General features: G+C 39.4%; 1 protein-coding gene across 4 annotated transcripts in view; it reads left to right on the forward strand.

Annotated features, from left to right (window-relative positions):
- Positions 1–4,891: 4,891 nt before the first annotated feature.
- osbpl6 (oxysterol binding protein-like 6) overlaps positions 4,892–19,467 on the forward strand; it is a 68,263-nt gene continuing 53,687 nt past the window's right edge. The window contains exon 1 of one of the 4 annotated variants that reach the window (XM_057853276.1): positions 4,892–5,161. Coding sequence is in view for 3 of the 4 variants with exons in the window: in XM_057853273.1 (XP_057709256.1) it covers positions 6,651–6,782 (132 nt within the window). In the remaining variant the exon portion in view is untranslated. Of the gene's footprint in view, positions 5,162–5,480; positions 5,534–5,596; positions 5,748–6,247; positions 6,783–19,467 lie in introns of those variants that run through there. The other 3 variants (XM_057853274.1, XM_057853275.1, XM_057853273.1) reach the window with 3 other exon arrangements.

Here is a 19,467-nt window from a genome sequence, read left to right on the forward strand (position 1 = left end):
GTTCGTTGGGGGAAGGGTAAACATGAAAACTGATACTTTCGGTATGACGACCTGGAAACTCCATCTGGAGGACGGGTGTGCGGTGTGTTACCCGCCATAGTGGGCTTCCGTCCAGGGCCACGGCTTCCAGAGGAGAAGGCATTTCGATGAGTTGCAATCGAAGTTGTTTAGCCAGGTCCATGTTTATCAGGTTGGTGTCTGACCCCGAGTCGATCAATGCTTTCTGCTGGAGAGAGAAGACAGGTGCACTTAAGACAACGGTGGGTTGGACTCGAGAGGTTGTACCGAGAGAGATGGTTCGACTGACAGACACTTTATGTTTATGTGCATAATTTTGCCTCTTGCTGGGGCAATTGACAACAAAATGCCGAGGCTCCCCACAGTAAAGACAGAGCCTTGCTGAAATACGGCGATTTCGTTCCTCTACAGACAACCTGGCTCTGCCAATATGGATCGGTTCTCCCTGGGTGGGAGAAGCAGCTTCGGCGATACCTCGGGGAGCTGAGGGCCCAACGGATAGGCTGATGGAATGGGGCCTCCACTGGTTGTACTGGTCCGACACTTCTATGGCGGTGCCAATGACCTCGTCCAGATTTGAAAAGCGGCACCTGAGTGCTATCTCCCTGCCGATCTCTGGGTTAAGCCCGGTCTTAAAAGATGAAATCAGGGCCTTGCTTTCCCAGCCGGATTCCACCGCCAAGGAGCGAAACCGGCTGACGTACTCTCTGATGGGTTCGCCACCTTGCCTAATCTGGAGGAGGAGAGCGCCGGCTTCCTGTTCGCGGAGAGGATGGTCGTAGATTTTCTTCAGCTCGGCCACAACATGATCATATGACACCAGGAGGGGGGAATTCTGTTCCATTAGGGCGTTGAAGTAGCCCAACGGTGCCCCCTCCAGGAGATTGGCCAGAAAGGCAATCTTAGCTGCTTCCTGGGAAAATCGACGGGGCTGAGACACAAAAATAAGCCTTAACTGGTTAAAAAACATTCTGCATGTTGTCGGGTCACCTGAGTATTTAGTGGGTGGCGGAATGTTTGGCTCAGGCCACACTGGCGTTTCCCCTTCGGCAGCGGGTCGGTTGTGAAAAGACGCAGCCATGTGGGAAAGCTGTGACACGCTTTGGGTCAGAAGAGACAGGAGCTGCTCATGCTCGTCCAAACGCTGGCCCTGGTTGTAGACGGCCTGTTCATACAGGGAAGAGCCTGCTGGGTCCATATTATGGCGAGTTTGTTCTGACAAGGCTCAGAGAACAAACGGACCCAATAATGCAGTGCTCAGAGCAGATTTATTAACAATGGTTTTGAGAGGAAGAGGTCTTGGCTCTTGGAGCGGCACGGAAGGCTGTTCGAGCAGGGGGGGGACGAGCAAGGCGAAGGCCCCAGGCAGGATGCGGCTATCTCCGGTCCTGTAGCAGGGTTCAGGTCACAGAAAATAGGCAGAGGCAGAGGCACAGACGAGGAGCAGGCTAGAGGCAAAAATCCAAGAGGTCAAAAGGTGTATCAAAAATCCGGCAAGGCAAGGTATCTAGGAACGCTCGTAAGTTGCAGTGAAGGCTAACAAACTCGCAATGGAGCAGAGGGCTGTGTGTGCTTATGTAGGGAGGCTGTGGTAATGACCAGGTGTGCAGAACAGGTGTGTGGAATGAGTGCTGATGACTGAGGGGGAAAAAAAAGGAAAAAGGTATACAGGCCTGCTGTGGGGCTCTAACAGATAATTGGTATTAATGACTTCAAGAGGAAGGTCAGGTAATTTGGGATACTCACATTTGATAGCTATTTGATAAAATGTCTGCACCCATGTCGGGCAGCCACTTCCAGAAATATTGACTTTTATTTACGTATATATAGACAAGTTTCCTGAGCGAAATATGGGCGGTGCCATCTTGGAAAATGTCTGCTCCGAAATTCCAGTTTAGAAAGAACAACATGAATTCCAGTTGAAGTAAGCAGTCTGTTGACGAAGTTAAACTGCAAAATCAGGCCAGAAGAACGCACGGAATCTCCAGAATAGGTTTCAGCATGACGTAGATGAGACGTAGATGAGATTGTATGATTGTTTTTCTCACTTCGTTGATAATTCGTGTACAAAATTATAACAACCTTTCAGCCTGTGTTGACGTGAGGTACAGAATGATAAGCCGACCACTTGAGTGACCAAAATGAGGTGAAATTATAAATTATATTACATTTGCCGAATGCAAACGGGCTGACACGGATTTTGTTGTTACAAGGAAATACTACAAGGTATGTACATATAAACAAAAACAGTATATGGTTCTTTTTGATTGCAGATATTGATTGCAATAAAACATTTGGACAACATGATTCCATTTCTTGATTTATTCATAACAATTGGTGCATGTACAAAACAGGTCAATAAATTAAGATTTATAAATTTATTAGAATAATAGCATACAAGAATGTGACATCAGACAGCAGAGGTCCGGAGCCTCGCAGAACTTTCACCCGACATTACGGCCTCCAGACGTGCTTTCTTCTGCTGTCCTCGGTCATTCCAGCTCCAATAGCGAATCTTAAAGTTGCTGCTGTTAAAAAGCTCGTAGTTGGATCTTGGGATCAAACTAACAGCCCGCTGCGAAGCGAGCCACCACCTCCAGCCTCAGCTTCTCGGCCGCCCCTGGGTAGAACGACGTAGTCTCCATATATGTCCATCAACGTACAGTAAGTGTTGCTGTGAGGCACATCATTTTCCACCTTTAAACAAACAAGCAAACAACCAAACAAAAAAAACTTGTAACACTTGCATTTATGACATATGACATAATTGTGTCTTCTACACGTACTGATTTGCAATAGGCTAGCAGCAGATAACGTGTTTTGCAGCCACAGTAGTTGTAGTAAATAATATTAAAGTTCATCATAATTACAATCATCATCGTAATAACAATATCAAAGGCAACAAGTCATTTCATGCGCAAGATTAGCACCGGACACATGAAAATGCAGGGATAGGAAGAACATACTTTTCATAACACAGCAGTAACATGGCTACAAAAACACCCGGTCTTTGTGGTGGCACGAGTTTGCCGTCATGAACATGTCCTCCCATGTCGTGATGATGGCAGATGGATGCGATATTTCGAAATTGTCTTTTTTAAGGGATTTTGATGAGTAATGTTTCTCCAGCTCCACTGCTGCTTTGGATGGAGGAATTCTAAAATGGAAGTTGTGAGCAGGCATGTGGAAGTAAAGCGGAAGTATTTCGGAAACTTGTCTATGGCGGAAAACACTCAGGTGACTTCAAGTTCCGCTCTGAGACCCCCGATTTGACCAAATTTTAAAATTGTCCTATATGCCTGTGTGATACATCTCTGGAAAGCTTAAAATCTCACTTTTCTGGGGGAAGAAAATTTTTGAACAGGAGGGCATTTTGAAAAAAAAAACACATTTTTTTAAACAGCAAAACCCTAACTGGAGGTGATAGCACGCAAGAGCATAATTAAAGACGCCACGATTTTAGCAAGATATTATTGCGTACTTATCTCTTTTTGATCCACAAACTCCATGTAGCCTGTATCACCGAGTGTCAAGACACAGCTGTGAATGGCCAGATCTGCATTTTTGGGGGGATTTCACGGGTGAACCATGGTAATATAACAAGGGTCGCGATGCAGAAATCACAGACATCACGGAGCGGTCGAGATTTTCTGTTATTATTTACCCTTTTAAATGTTTTTTTTTAATTCAATTTTTCTTTCTTTGGATCGATTATTTATCATCTAACATATCGGGGAAAATGTGACACTAACAAGAAAATACAATTAAGTGATAGTTATGAGGTACTGTAGATATCCGTGACTTTTTTACAGACAGCATTTTTTTTCATTGTGACGTAATCTGTTTAAAAGTTTTAAACATGCAAGTGAATAAAGTCGTTTTTTTTTTAAACGAAATATTGGACATCGATTAATGATTCTAAGCTATAAATGACAGACATTTTGAATAATAAATATAATTACTTACATTCTTTTTATGGCTGGGTTGAAACAAAAGCGCGACGTCTGTAAACCGGGGTTTCCAGGGTAAAAGGGACAAAATAAAAATAGTTCGGGGGCTTAATGGGCCATGAATCTGCTATGGCAGCATATAGACCAGGGGTCCCCAAACTACGACCCATGTGCCGGATACGGCCCGCCTCCACATTTGGTCCGGCCCCCTGAACAATACCAGAGAGCATTTTGAATTTTGTTTTTTTTTTCTGAATAGTGTTATTTATTTCCTGGCCTTTTTTCTGTGAAGAACTCAGAGAGGGTTATTTGGTTATTATCTATTTAATTAATAGTGTTATTTTTATTTATTATTATCATATCATATTATATTATATTATTATTTTTATTTTATTTACTTTTGTTCCGTGAAGAATCCAGAAAGGGTTATTTGATTGTGGCTTTCTGAAAAACAATATTTTTTTTACATTTAGGCACTCCTGCAATCGTCACACTTTTTCTGTTACAAACTGACCCCGGCCCCTCATCAGAGAAGGGAAAAGTTCTGTGGCCCTCACAGGAAAAAGTTTGGGGACCCCTGATATAGACCTATTGTTCTATTAAACACAACAGTTGTTTTGGCTTAAAATACAGCTGTTTATTTTATAGAGGGTTGCAAGAGCAGAAACTGCTTTTTTAGTCTTGTCTGTGTTTTCCGCCCTATATGCTATTCCATACAAGGAAAATCAAATTCTCTGTTGTTGACCCCCCCCCCCATCAATTTATTAAATACCATTCTTTACTCTGGGATGGACATTATAAAGCTGCAACGTTTCCCTTGAAGTTTTTCCAATTCCATATTGCTGTTTTGGTCCAGGTGTTTTCCGCCAAGATCCATTCCGTTGCTTTCTTGCCGCCCAACGTCGATCCTGCTGCAGGGAGGAGCTAGCAGAGTGCGGCTGAGCCGAGCCGAGCATCACAACTCGCATGCAAGGAAACAGGCAAACACAGCACTTTTCCCCGACTTCCCACTGTATTGTGGCCTACGCACAAAACATGTCTACTGCGATAAATTGACGTATTGGAAGTGGACTTTCGTTGCAACGGCTTCCGTTTGATAAGTCGGCCGTCGCTTACCAGGCAGGGGAGAGCAGCTCGATTGTTCCCTGCGCCAAGAACTGTCAAGACATGGTCATTACACCACCGTTTCTCTGGTAAGGCAATAAGCTTTTTTTGACTGACTGCGCGACCACTTGAGCAATGGTAGACTGCAACAGAAGGCAGTTTTTATTTGAGGTATACTGCGTTGTGTCTATCCTCCCAGCCGGAGAGCATCCCATTAGTATTTGCATCCGGAGTGGATCAGTGAGGACCAAGCAGACATGACCACAATATAGCTGACTTGACTAGCATCTGAAAACTGTTTTGTCAGTTTATTAGCTTTAGTTTTCTATTTACTCACCTGCCCGTAACCCCATTTACGTTTTTTTTTTTGTGTGTGTGTGTGTGCGAGCCCACAAATTTGGGATGCCGTGGAAGGAGCTATAAAGCCACCAGATGGACGACTCTGCATGACATCACTTGATGTAAACTATTCAGCGTTTTAACACCAAAGAGAACAGCAAGTTTTAACCATCTTCTTTATCTTATTCAAAAAAAGTGGTATCCATTTTAAGTGTTATCTATTATTAATATTCCATCCATATTGGGGAGGTTGGCAGCTCGCCCGAAGAGAAAGTTATCCAACTTCTGTCACTTGATGAGATTGCTCCACAATACCTGCCAGTTTTAATGGCCAAGGTCAGTCTGTGACTTTGCAGTTGTTTAAAATGGCATCAATTCACATGAATTAACGAGAGGCAGGGATAAGTGGAAAGTATTTGGCAGCTTTTTATGGTTGCAACACTAGCTTGCCTTCGCTCCTGAAAAACCCTCAAGTTGAAATTGTCCTCATCGCTTCATATTTATATTATCCCTCGTCGTATGGAAATTATATTGTGGGAAATGTTCCTTTAATTTGCATATTAATAACTGAATCACAGCTTTGTGTTTTCCAAAAGTGCTCTGTATGAATCCTATTTGAATAATCTTTCCGCACGCTCTTTATCCATCTCTATAAAATGAAAACAATAACCCGACTGTTTTAGAACAGCACTATGACTCATCTTTAACGATCTTTTCCCTCGGTTCGCCATATTCACTGCCTAAGAGACTTGATGCAGTTTCCTCACTGTAATTTCCTTTCACTGTTAAAGATTAAGTTCCTCACTCAATCTTTCTTCCAAGTGCCCCAAAAGCATTTTAGAGTAAAACAGCTCTACCTAGATGATGTAATAAATGCAGCCCAGGATAAACTGGCTCTGTCCAGTCACTGTTGTTAGGAAAAAGACGAGCCTCACTTGAGTGAGACCGAACACCCCTTCGCTGCCTCTGAATGTTGCGTGACCCCTCATGGCTGGCTTCTCTTTTTATCCATGTGCATTATTAACCAGTTACAGTAAGTTGCAAATCTATTCGTCATCAAAGATCATGTCCATGTTAGTCCAACAGAGAAGGGAAACAGGCTCAGATGCATTTTGCCTTTACAGTTGTATTTTGGATGTATTTCAATATGAAGGCAATAGTATCAGAAAGCCCTGTTCAACTTGGTAAAGTCAAAACATTTTTGTGTTCTTTGTGCTTTGGTGGGGGTTGGATCTTGTGATGCCACCCTTATCAGGGGACTGTTCTCTTTGCTTTGATCCGTTTTTTTATATTGCTCCCCTAAAGGAGAAATTAGACTTTTTAACAGACCCTACTAAGGTCATAGCATATTTTCCAGGAGAATTCCCCGAGGTATTTATCTTGTCTAAAGATTATTCGAAAGAGCAGATTGTTTTTATGCTGCTGACTAAGGGTGTAACGGTACATGTAATAGTATTGAACCGTTTCGGTACGTGGTAGTCGGTTCGGACACGTACCAAACGAGTTTCTGACGTAATATAACCCTTACTTTTCGAGGCTGTGAGTCGATCGGGTTACAGTTTCTTTGTGTAGATTATATTTACGCCGTCTTCTCTACTATAATGAGGACCAACACGGTAGGACAGCCCAGAAACGTCAACGGCGCGACAACGTGGCCGCCGCGAGAACGCAGTAAAACGCGGGCGTTAGAGTCAATCAGCCAATGCACACCAGTTGCGGTGCGGCCGCGTGTTAGATGCGTCCCAAAAGCAATACTATTAGCTAGGATCGGGCCGGAAGTCACTTGTGTAATAATACAATGGATCCGGTCGATTTTCAAACTAATGTGCAATCGTAACCTACTTTTTAGTCCATCAGATCTCTTGGGTGGTAGATCGGGGCATAGTTACAGTTGACTTGTCTTTTTTGATTTACGGCTGTCTTCTCTGCTATAATAATAACCAACACGGCCCCGTGTTCAATACAAAGCCCTCCTACCACAACAAAACAAGTAGGAGCTAATATTCACATAGGAACTGAAGTTATACAACATAAAATATACAATATAAATGAATACTACATCACATTTGTAAGATATAAGCACATAATAAAATAAATAATAGCCCATTTAAATAAAATAAATTGAAATGAGCTAAAACACCTGTAATTAAATAATAAGAATAATACATCCTGCTTACACAATTATGAGAAAATCCACCAATAAAGCTTTTGAAAACCGTTCATAAGAAAAAAAAATGTTTCATTGAGGCATTTCATTTGTAAAATACATGTTAAAATCTTTGTCATTGAGATTGCTTTTCTCTTTAGCACAGGACTTCTTTTTTCTTCTTTCTTTCAGAAAGAAAGCTGACCAATACGCGGGGTCTGAAAGGCAAATTGTTGTTGGATTATCTTTAAATACCCGCTACTTTTTGAGCAGAATTCTAGCTTTGTATAGGCTAATGTTCCTATTGTTGAAAGCACAAAAGTGTGTAATAAACAACTAGCATATTTATATTTTGCATTTTGTTTTTTTACTGTACCGAAAAGTGACCTCAAAACCGAGGTACTTACTGAACCGAGATTTTTGTGTACCGTTACACCCCTAGTGCTGACTAAACCTGTGCTGATTTTCCACTCTAATTAAGTTCAAAATTAAAGCAAACGCTAACATTTGGAATACTAAATGAATTAATTTCTGGTTGACTGAAATTCATAAATTTTATATTAAAATGGCGTCATCTGTAAATTTTTTGGCATGGTAATCGGCATGCACCAACATGATTTTTTTTTTTTTTTCAAACTTGTATGAGTACAATTACTTGAGTACTTGCCAATTACCAATACTTAATGCCATTACATCATACAGTCATGTAGTGCTGCAACGATTAATCACTTAACTCGAGTATTCGATTAGAAAAAAAGATTCAAATTAAATTTTGCTGCTTCGAGTATTCGTTTAATTGAAGTGCTGTTGTAATGGTTTGTTCTGAAAGTGTTTGCATTTACTTTTATTGATTTGGGTGGATTCACTGCCCCCTAGTCAGCCTCATGTTACAAGGCTGAATCCAGCTGCTCCATGTTAAGACCAATATAAGCTGGGTTTTTATTTGAGCTAATGTTTTTTTTTTACTGTATTTGTATTTTAGTTTCTAGATATATTTAGCCGTTTTTTGTGGAAATATGTGTCTGAACCATTTGTTAAGAGCATTGTGAAAAAATGAATAAATAGAAAATAATTTTAGCATTTTATAGCATTTAAGTTAGCGGACTTTTCCTATGTAAGTTAGCCAATTGATCTTTTTCTCCTACCGTTTGAGGCTCAGCTAGGGTATTTTAATTTTTTTATGTTCCTAATCCAATTACTAGATTATTCGAGCTAACTAATTCATCGATTAATCGACTACTAAAATAATCAATAGCTGCAGCCCTACAATCATGATGAGAGTCTGTAAAATTTTAAAAAAATATTGACACACAACAAACTTCATGAAAATGGTGTACTTTTCATTAAAATAAACTGCATTTCTGAGTACTGACATCTTAACATCCACCTGTACTTTCCGGTACTATACGGGATATTTAGAGTTAACTTAAAACACTTTTCTACTCCATGCGTCTTCTGACGGTATGATAATCTTGCGCCAAAATATCACGGTTTCATGGTATCGCGGTATTGCAATTATAGCTCTAAAATGTGTTACTTTGAGATACCTGGGTTTTAAAAAACAACTTTTTTCCATTGAGCAGGATTTTTTTTTTCAAATCATATTAGCAAATTGGAACATAAGTTTGTTATTTTTTTTTTATTACAAAAAAACAACTGAAATATTCAAAATGAAATTAAAATAAATGCAGTCCTTTAAGTGAGCCTAAACCCCACAGCCACAGGCCCACATTATTACCGTCAGAACAAAAATAATAGAATTATTTTCCATAAAAAGCACGTGTGTATGACTCCCTGTCATGTTTACATTATACACTCTCTTTGTTAAAACAGTTTTCAGAGAAACAAAAAAAAAAAACACGACATATTTTACCATAGCTAGACGCACGCTGGAGTTAACTCTCGTAGCTGGTAGGAAATGTTCAATTTCAATTTAATTTTGTACAAATGCGAAATCATATTGGAGATGTTGCCTTCTCAGCAGCCACCCTTAGCAAACATGATTTACATGTCAGTTGGCCCTCTTCCTCTAACCCGTGTGGCCATCTGTAACTTTTCTGTAGCCAATGTATTCCCATAACAGCAATTTCGTTTTCTTCGATGGGGGGAAAAAAAATTCAGGAGTTTCACCTCCTCCAGCCATCGTATAGCACAGCTGACTCACTGACACTGGGCAACAACCGGTGGGGGAAGGTTGAGCCTTGGAGCTGCAAGCGAGGGATTTCTCCCTGCATTTTTGCTACATAAAAAAACAGCTAATACCCTAGAGACGGTATGACGGAAAATTTTTGCAGTTTTGAAACCGTGACGTTTTCATAACACAGTATACCTTGAAACCGGTAATCGGCACATGTCTACATGGATGCTCCACCAATGGCCTGATGAGTACACACCTTTCTAACCCCAACTACTAACTGTTTTTATGTTTCTGGTGCGGATTTGAATGGCCAAACGCTCATTGCTTTATGTCCTTGCTCGTATAAGCATGAACGCTATTCAGAAGCTGCAGTTACGCTTTAGGCCAGAGGTGGCAGTCACGAGTAAAAAAGTTACAAACTCTGTATAGCAGTGGTCCTCAACCACCGGGCCGTGGACCGGGACCGGTCCGTGGCGCATTTGCTACCGGGCCGCAGAGAAATAAATAATTTATTAACGACTGCAATCTGGCCTGTGGCTCTTGACACATCAATATCCCTGTCTACTCTATTGACTAATCCGAGTAAATATTTGTATAGGGTGCCATTTAGTGGTTGGCCGCAATGCACACCTATAGCAGCCCACCGCCAATCAATGTAAACAGTAACTTTAGCGGCTGTTGGCTGTGTGCTGCATGCAGCTAGGTCTTTGGATAGCTTTTTTACGGGGAAAACGCCACCTGCTGAGCCAGAAGAGGAGCCTACAACCATGTCTATTCTGCATAATATGTGGCTAAAAGCTAGCAAACGAGTCAACAAAAGCGAATGCACTGAGAGCATCATACCTCACGACGAACCGTATTGCTAAAGCTAAGAAACTTTTCACGATTGGAGAAGAACTCATTATGCTGGCGACCACAGATATTTGCCGACAAGTTTTAGGAGAGGCCGCTGTTGAAAAAAAGGTTGATTCAGTGTATGGTGAGTGATATTTTCCCTGCACTTAATATTCGTTTTTAGCCTTGACGTGTTATTTTATATTTACTGTCATTTTTGCCACACATTGCCAGTCTGTGAAAAAAGGCCCACATTATACCGGTCCGTGGTGCAAAAAAGTTTGGGGACCACTGCTGTATAGTACCTTTAAAATCTGTTAAACAAGGTATGTCAGTTACAGAATGGGATGTCTTGCTGTCCTTATCTCCCAAAATTGAAATTATATCAAAATGCTCAGTCTGGTTTGGAATGCACACTTTAACCGGTGTACAACACACAATTAAAAAAAACAAAAAAATAGAATAATAGTTCTGAAGAAATGGGGGGCAGGGGTTGGTTGCCCTTTTGTGTCATTTAGTTAATAGAAAATCTTGTCCGAAAACGCTTCAAAATTAGAAAAAAAAATTAGAGTTAAACAGCATAACTTTCATCATATCTCCCGGACCTTATCTGGTGCTGGGGCGAACCCACTACCAATTGGTTGATGTGTTTCCGTATAAACATCCACCAATAAGCTGCACGGGCTGAAATTCCCAGGAGTTTTCCATGTCTATTTATGAAAAATGGCTCAGAGGTTGCAACACCATTTGCTGTAATAACTCCATATAAATGGCACAAAGGCAAAATTATTCATGCAAGGAGCATGCGGGCCATAAAATATTACTTCAGTCTTGAGTTCTTATTTTTCCTGAATTTATTAGGTTGAGGATTTTGCAGGCATTTGAATTGCCCATCCTATGCTTTAAAGGCCAACACTGGCAACTACTTAGGTTGCGACATAGTAGTTCAATTGATATAATATACTGTATTGTCAGTATTATACTCAATCTTAAAGGTTTACATTTGTTTGGTCTGGTTTGACACAAATTTGAAATACAACGCTCAGCAAAATGACCAATTCTCACACACAAGGGGTTTTCTTGCTTATTTCAACATTTCATGAACATCTTCGTGCCAGCAACTGAAAAAGAGGAAATGAGGCATTGGGCTCATTTCCAACTCACATGACACATTTCCCCTCTCTAACTGTTAATATTAAATTCCTTGGAGTTCCACTCCTAATATTGAGTAATTTTACCAACAGTGGAAGGTAACATTACAAGTATGCCACACCACACATATGGGTAGTGTGGCTAATTTTACTTGAACGTGAACTGTAACAGAGCGGAAGAGTGATTCAGTTGCATTATGTTTTCTAAATTTGGTAGTTGACCCTCTGTGTAGCTGTGAGCATGTAGTAGTGGTTCAAGATAAGTGACCCTCAGAAACCTGAGGCACTAGAAGAAAGTTGTAATGTCCTTGCTATCGTGTTATTTTACCTTGCTTGAATATGACCTAAAGCCTTTCCAACTTAATTGAAGAAATGATAAATCTTTTCAAGAGGAGAAGTAAAAATATGTATCTGAGATGATGCGGTTGCGCAACTATGCACGCTATCACATAAATGAGGAATTTTAGAATTCACCAAAACACATTCAAGCTCATGTTAAATGGGAGTAAGCTTACATCTGTCACCATTAAATACACCTTCTTTCAGTAAAGGGCAGGTGTTCTAGTAGGCTTTTACTGATATGTCATATGAAGAATTTGGTAAATACTGACTGTTATTTGGAATTGTTTACAAGTTCCTTTGTCTCACTGACTGTTTCTGGGGGGGGGGAAACTTTAAGTCACTGTATTAAACTAAAGGGTTGCATGACCTGAAAAAAAAACTTGGTCTGACGCTTTCCAGTCAAGTTTTGTGCTCGTGCGCAGTGTACGCTAATGTATCTTCTTGGGGCTGAAGCCCACTATCTTTCAGGCCCAATGATGCCGCTGAGCAGTGTTTCCTTAACTTGGTGTAACAACTAATAATTGGGGCACTTTTAAGGAGACTGACAGGCACAAACTGTGAAGGACCAAATTGGCACGACTAATTAGAAGCGTCTCTGGTCATCGTTAGAAGAAAAAAAAAAAGGTGTCTTTCGCCCCCAAACTCGCTGTTTCATGGCCGACGAGGTCGCCCTATTTTGGTTTTAGCTCATGTGAAGGGTCAGGCAAGGGTTCTAGGCATTTTTAAGATGAAAATACACAAAATTGTGCCCTTCAAGGTAGATTTTGGAGCGCTAACCTTAAATGACGAGACCTGAGGTATGGCTAATGGTTGGTAAATTTTCATATGTTGGATGGCTCTAATCTGATCCATAAATTGAATGAACTTGCATCTTGTCCCGATAAATGATAGGCCCTATTTCTATTTTATTTGAATCCTGGTCTTATTTTTTGTATACATAGTCAAAAAAAACCTTGCATTTGAAAAGGGGTGTGTAGACATTTTATTATTGCTGTCAAATTTATTGCGTTAACGGGCGGTAATTAATTTTTTGAATTAATCACGTTAAAATATTTGACGCATTGAATGCATGCGCGGAATGACCCGCTCATGCATTGCCTCAAACAGATTACAATGACGCCGTTTTTTTTGCACATTGAGAGCTAAGAGGCAGAGAAAGGCAGTGGACACAGGTGTTCATTGGACCGCGCCGTTTATTGGCATATGCTTCGGCAACTCCTTCACAACAAACATAAGTATCATTTAGTGAAAGCACAACAAAAATAATATTCCTACCTCAAAAAAAAAAATGTTTACAAAAAGAAAAGAGAACTGGCATTCCCAATCAAAATAGCTATGTAAAAGCCACTTAAAACTTACTCAGACTTGTTTAGCTCAACAAATACACTGGATGGCAATATTTAGTCACAATATACAAACTATCAGTGGTCTCGTACGTTGTGAAGCCAGCACTCAAATGAACATGAATCAGTCTGAGGGAAAAAAAAAAAAAACAGGGAGCTCAGCTACGGCGTCAGTCAAGAGACAAAACACACTCATAGGCTTGATTTCTAAGTAATTTAAAACTCGCCATTGACACCTTGTGGTGTATTTCAATCACTATCTTACGTAGTTAAAGACACTGTGGAAGAACAGCTGTGTCACCGCTCGGCGACGTCAACAATAGCAAGCTACTAGTTTACTTTTTGATTGAAAATTTTACAAATTTTATTGAAACGAAAATATTAAGAGGGGTTTTAATATAAAATTACTATGACTTGTACTAACATTTATCTTTTAAGAACTACAAGTCTTTCTATCCGTGGATCCCTTTAACAGAAAGAATGTTAATAATGTTAATGCCATCTTGTGGATTTATTGTTATAGTAAACAAATACAGTACTTATGTACAGTATGTTTAATGTATATATCCGTCTTGTGTCTAATCTTTCCATTCCAACAATAATATATAGAAAAACATGTCATATTTTAGAGATGGTTTAAATTGCAATTAATTACAATTAATCAATTTTTAAGCTGTGATCAACTTGATTAAAAATTTCAATTGTTTGATAGCCCTACTTTTATATCTTGTGTATGGTCTCTCTTTTTTTTGGCATGATTGAAAGCAGAAATTGAAAATGAAATTAAAATGAACCCTGACAGTAACAGATTACAATATAGTTACACTGGTATAGGTTCCTGGCCACCTGTGCCAAGTACTGTTTTGGCTACAGCTACTGTATCTGGTGAAGCTAGCTACAGTATGTTCCTGTGCTCACTGAGAGGCATAATCATGGTGACTGGATTTAGAAGATTAACCTCATGACTAATCAAGACTTGAGCCGTGTCCCTCACATGGCAACTATCTTCATACACAAAAGCCTTGTCACCTAGTCAAATCCAACAATTTGACAACGTGTCTACATAGCTTTTCATGTATACACATTTAATACATACACAGCGCTAAAACATAATCATTCTCTGTCAGCCTTCTCTGTTCAAAAAGATTGGACATCTATCGCCGTCACGGGCAGTCAATGAGTCCAATGTACATACAAGTTATCTTGGCTGTAAAAAGAGAGCTTTCTGGCGTTAAAACCATCTAGTAACAGGTGCTTGTTTTAATCAACTATTAATTAAACAGTATTATCTTAGAATTAATCAAAAGTTGAGCGGTTGATGACCACGTTAAACCACTCAATTCCACTTCCTTATGTGGTACTTTTAAATGGGCTTAGCAGTGCACTATACACCACTATGTGAGAAGACTTAAAATCTTGTCTTGCTTTAGCTGAGATCTAAGTTAGCTTAAGACAGTTGAGGAGATTGTGACATTGTTAAAGGACTTGAATAATACATTATAGTGTGTGAGTGTAGTGCATAGTTGAGTGCGTAATGCTGAGGTGTGCAGGGCTGCTCATTGGACTGGAGTTTCCCCAGAGCGTGATAGACATCAGTGTTAAAACCAATATTGGTGTTTGTATACAGTACCTATTCGTATAATAAACGTATTGTCAGCAAATGACAAATGTGCCATATAAATTTCCTAAAGCTCTATGTGATTGGATCCTATTATGCTGATTTTACCCAAGCCTACACCCCCAAAGCCTTAATAAAAGTAATTAATTTTACTCACACAAAAGGCAAAATCCAATTTGAGTATATTATTATTCAAGCAGACAAATTAGGATCATTCCAAAATGGATGCTTAAGCATCTTATAACAGATTAGTTGCAACTGGGGAATATAGTGAAACCTCTTGATTCATTTTGATTAGGAGGGCTATGATTCAATTTGGTTTTTGATTATGTACTGTATATCCATGCATCTTGAATAAATGCATTTTTAAAATGTTTTTTTCTGTTTGACTACTTACAACTCCAATTTGAACTGTTGAATCATTTATTATTGCATGAAATCATGATATACTGTACTACGTGACAGTTTTGATCTATCCTTTTATGTATCCGCCTAAAAACAAATACAGATTTAGAATAATTTTAGCTGATCTGATTAACCAGGAGATTGACATCAATTGATCATCTGATTGCGTATCTGGTGGTGATCTGTCTCGCAATAATCTTTGACCTAATGCCAAGCAAATTCGCCAAAGAGCTCCTATCCAATACGTTTGTTAATAATAGCGATGAGGAGGTTCTGCAAGAATTGTGGTGGCAGGAATTTGGATCTGTTTACTTGGTTTGTGCCATTTCTATTTGCAACATCCATCCATCCATGCAGTGCGATCTGGTCACGCCCCGCTCAAAAATATAACATTAAAAAAAATATTGTTGTTTTCACAATTCTTTTTAACTTGTTTTTTTTTCTACAGTTTTTTTAATCTGGTTGTTTCAAAGGATCAACGAAGCCATGAACTACTGCGTGACTAAACTTTTTATTCACCTATTAAGTAAATATTAACAAAAAAATAGCAGGGATAAGTATTTCTCCTCTTGCAAGCATAACTAAAGACAAAAAAGAAAAGAAACTACCCCTTCAGGAAAAAGAGACATTTCCGATTCCTTGAAATTGGCTAACTCGTAACTTAAAGGCAACAGAGGCACCAATAACTCCGCAATTAATTTATCAGCCCAGATACATACAAAAAAAAATGTCAGTCTAAGCAGCCAAATTCAAGGCATCCCCATATTTGGTAGAAGGACACACCCTCCCTGAATTCCATTTCCTTGACTTTTGACTTCACAGCGCCAAAATTTCTCTTCCGTTTCAAATCACATACATACAATTGTGTTCAAAATTATTCAACCTCCACAGTGGGTAAGTGTTTTTGCAGTTTGACATTCATTTTTCATCATGTATATATAATCACATCAAATAATGACATGTTAAATAGACAAATACAACTGAAATAACAAAAATACTTTGGGGAATATTCCAATTAATGGCCTTTCTGTGTTTACCTCATTGACAAAATTATTCATCCCCCCAAGTCCACCACATTCTTAAAACAAAATTTTCCATTAGGTGTCGGTAAAACAGCTGATGAAAACAACCGTAGATGTGAACGGAACCCTAATGAGCAGCAGTTAAGCAGATTTAAAAGGACTTTGACACATTTCTCTTCTTGGCAGTTAATGACATCTCTACAACATGGTGAAGTCCAAGGAATGGTCGAAAAAGGTCAGAGAGGAGTAGAGCTGGGAATCTTTGGGCACCTAACGATTCGATTACGATTACGATTCAGAGGCTCCGATTCGATTATAAAACGATTATTGATGCACCCCACTCCTTTTTTTTTTTTTTTTAATTTGTTTTGTACATTAGTTCCAAAATTGTTCAAAAATCCTCTCAGGCTAAACCAAACTACTATTTCAGTATCAAGTTAACATATAGCAGTAAACAAATATACAAAAATAACAGTAAATAAAAAACTACAGTCCCCATTCTATATCAGCAGCTTTAAACTACTTTCAATTAATTTAATGTTGTGAATCAACCGTTAAAGTTGTTAAAATTGCTCCTGTTATTCCATAATTTCTCTTTTGTCTACTTTCAACATGTGAAAGTTTTATAACTATTTTAAAGATAGATTCAAGTCAATATTTTACCGATTTAGGAGTATTTTAGATAAAAAGTTAATTAGGTTCGCTTGGAAGGTTCGCAACAACAGCCTTGCAGGGAAGTGTACTGCTTTAAGATGGCGGCCGTTACTAACGCCCGCATCTAGTTTTTTGTAGATGTGCTGGTAACGATACCGAAGCTATAATGCATCTAGTCCTATATAAATGATATCTACCGTAACATAATGTGGCTTGTAGCAGCTTTTCGGCGGCAGTCAGGTATGTTTTTTTTTTTTTTTTTTATCTCGTGGCATGAGTTGAGCTAGAGCCGTGAGTTGAGCATTGGCGTTACCCGAGGGGCCGGGTAATGAGAAGCATGATGTTTAGCTACTCTCGCTCCGTCCCTAATTGTACCGAAGACCGCGCGGCGCGCTGAGTGTGTCGTACTTCTGCTTTACTTGGCATATTTCAATAATCGGAATTTGGATGTTTGTGAATCGTTCTCGAATCTTCCACGGCCGAATCGCGAATAATCTAAGAATCGGAAATTTTGCACACCTCTAGAGAGGAGGTCATTTCACTTCATAAGCAAGGATATGGATATAAAAAGATAGCAAAAGGACTAAAAAATTCAAGACACACAATTGGGAGCATAGTCTGCAAGTTTAAAGCTAAAGGCACAGTGGAAACGCTACCTGGGTGTGGTAGAAAGAGGTTACTGTCTGCAACTGCTGTGTGATACCTGAACGGAAAGGTGGCAAAAAAAAATCCCCGGGTGACATCTGAGAAACTATGACAGGACATGTCATAGGAAGGTATTCAGGTTTCATCCCAGACAATAAGACGCACACTGCGAGACGATAGCTTCCATGCAAGAACTCCCTGGCGCACCCCCCTGCTGACTCCAAAGCGCAAGAAGTATGCCAAAAAACATGTGGACAAACCACAAATGTTTTGGGATACTGTTCTCTGGAGTAATGAGACCAAACTGGAACTTTTTGGGCCAATGGCTCAACGGCACGTGTGAAGGAGAAAGAATGACGCCTATAAAGAAAAGAACACCCTATCTACTGTGAAGCACGGTGGAGGGGTCAGTCATGCTCTGGGGTTGTTTTGCTTCTTCAGGTACAGGGAATCTTCAGCCTGTGCAAGGTATTATGAATTCAGTTCAATACCAGGAGATCTTGGATGTAAATGTCATGCAGTCATTGACAAAGCTGAGGCTTGGGTGGGGTTGGACCTTCCAGCAGGAGTGGCCATCGCAATCACAAGACTTAAATCCAATTGAAAATCTCTGGTGGTACTTGAAGACGGCAGTTGCAGCTAGCAAGCCCAAAAATGTTTATGAACTGGAGGCCTTTGCCCATGAGGAATGGGCAAAAATACCTGTGGATCACTGCAAGCTATGCTTCACGTCAAAAGGATGTTATTGTTGCAAAGGATGTTGTATCAAGTACTAAAGTTATACATACCTAAGGGGTTGAATAATTTTGTCAATTAAGTAATCAAAGAGAGGCCATAAATTGGAATATTCTAAAAAATATTTTAGTTATTTCAGTTGGATTTGTCTATTTGACACCTCATTATTTAATGTGATTATAAACGAGATAAAAAAAGAAATGTAAAACTAGCAAAAACACTTATCTACTGCGGGGGTTGAATAATTTTGATTTATATATATAAGTTGTTATAAATATAAGTTAAATAATAATCCCTTTATTCGTTCTTGAGTCATCGCAAAATTTCTTTTCTGGTCTTTGTGACCTTTGAACTCATGGCTCTCAAGTTTTAATCACCTCATCCGTTTTATATAGCAAACATACCCTGCAAGTTTTATAATAATCCTTATGGCGGAAAACGCTCAGGTGACTTGAAGTTCCGCTCTGAGACCCCCAATTTGGCCAACTCTCAAAATTGTCCGATATGCATGTGTGATACATCATTGGAAAGCTTAAAATATCAATTTTCCGGGGGAAGAAAAATTTTGAACTGAGGGCATTTTGAAAAAAAAAAAAAAAGTTTTTTAAACAGCAAAACCGTATCTGGAGGTGAGAACACGCGAGAGCAGAATTACAGACGGCATGACTTTAACGAGATATTATCGTGTACTTACCTTGTTTCGATCCAAAAACTCCATGTATGTATCACTGAGTGTCAAGTCACAGCTGTGAATTTCCACAGCTGGATTTTTGGGGGATTTTATGGGTGAAACATGGTAATATAAAAAGGGTCGCAATGCAGAAATCGCAGACATTAAGGAGTGGTCGAGATTCTCTTATGCATATATTTACTGTACCCTTTAAACGTTTTTTTTCAATTTTTCTTTGTTTCGATCGATTATTTATCATCTAACATATTGGAGAAAATTCAACAGTAACAAAAAAAATACAATTAAGCGATAGTTATGAGGTAGATATCCGTGACTTTTTTACAGTCGCCATTT

Source organism: Corythoichthys intestinalis, chromosome 12 (genome assembly GCF_030265065.1).
Source record: "Corythoichthys intestinalis isolate RoL2023-P3 chromosome 12, ASM3026506v1, whole genome shotgun sequence".
In the NCBI taxonomy this organism is placed as follows: Eukaryota; Metazoa; Chordata; class Actinopteri; order Syngnathiformes; family Syngnathidae; genus Corythoichthys; species Corythoichthys intestinalis.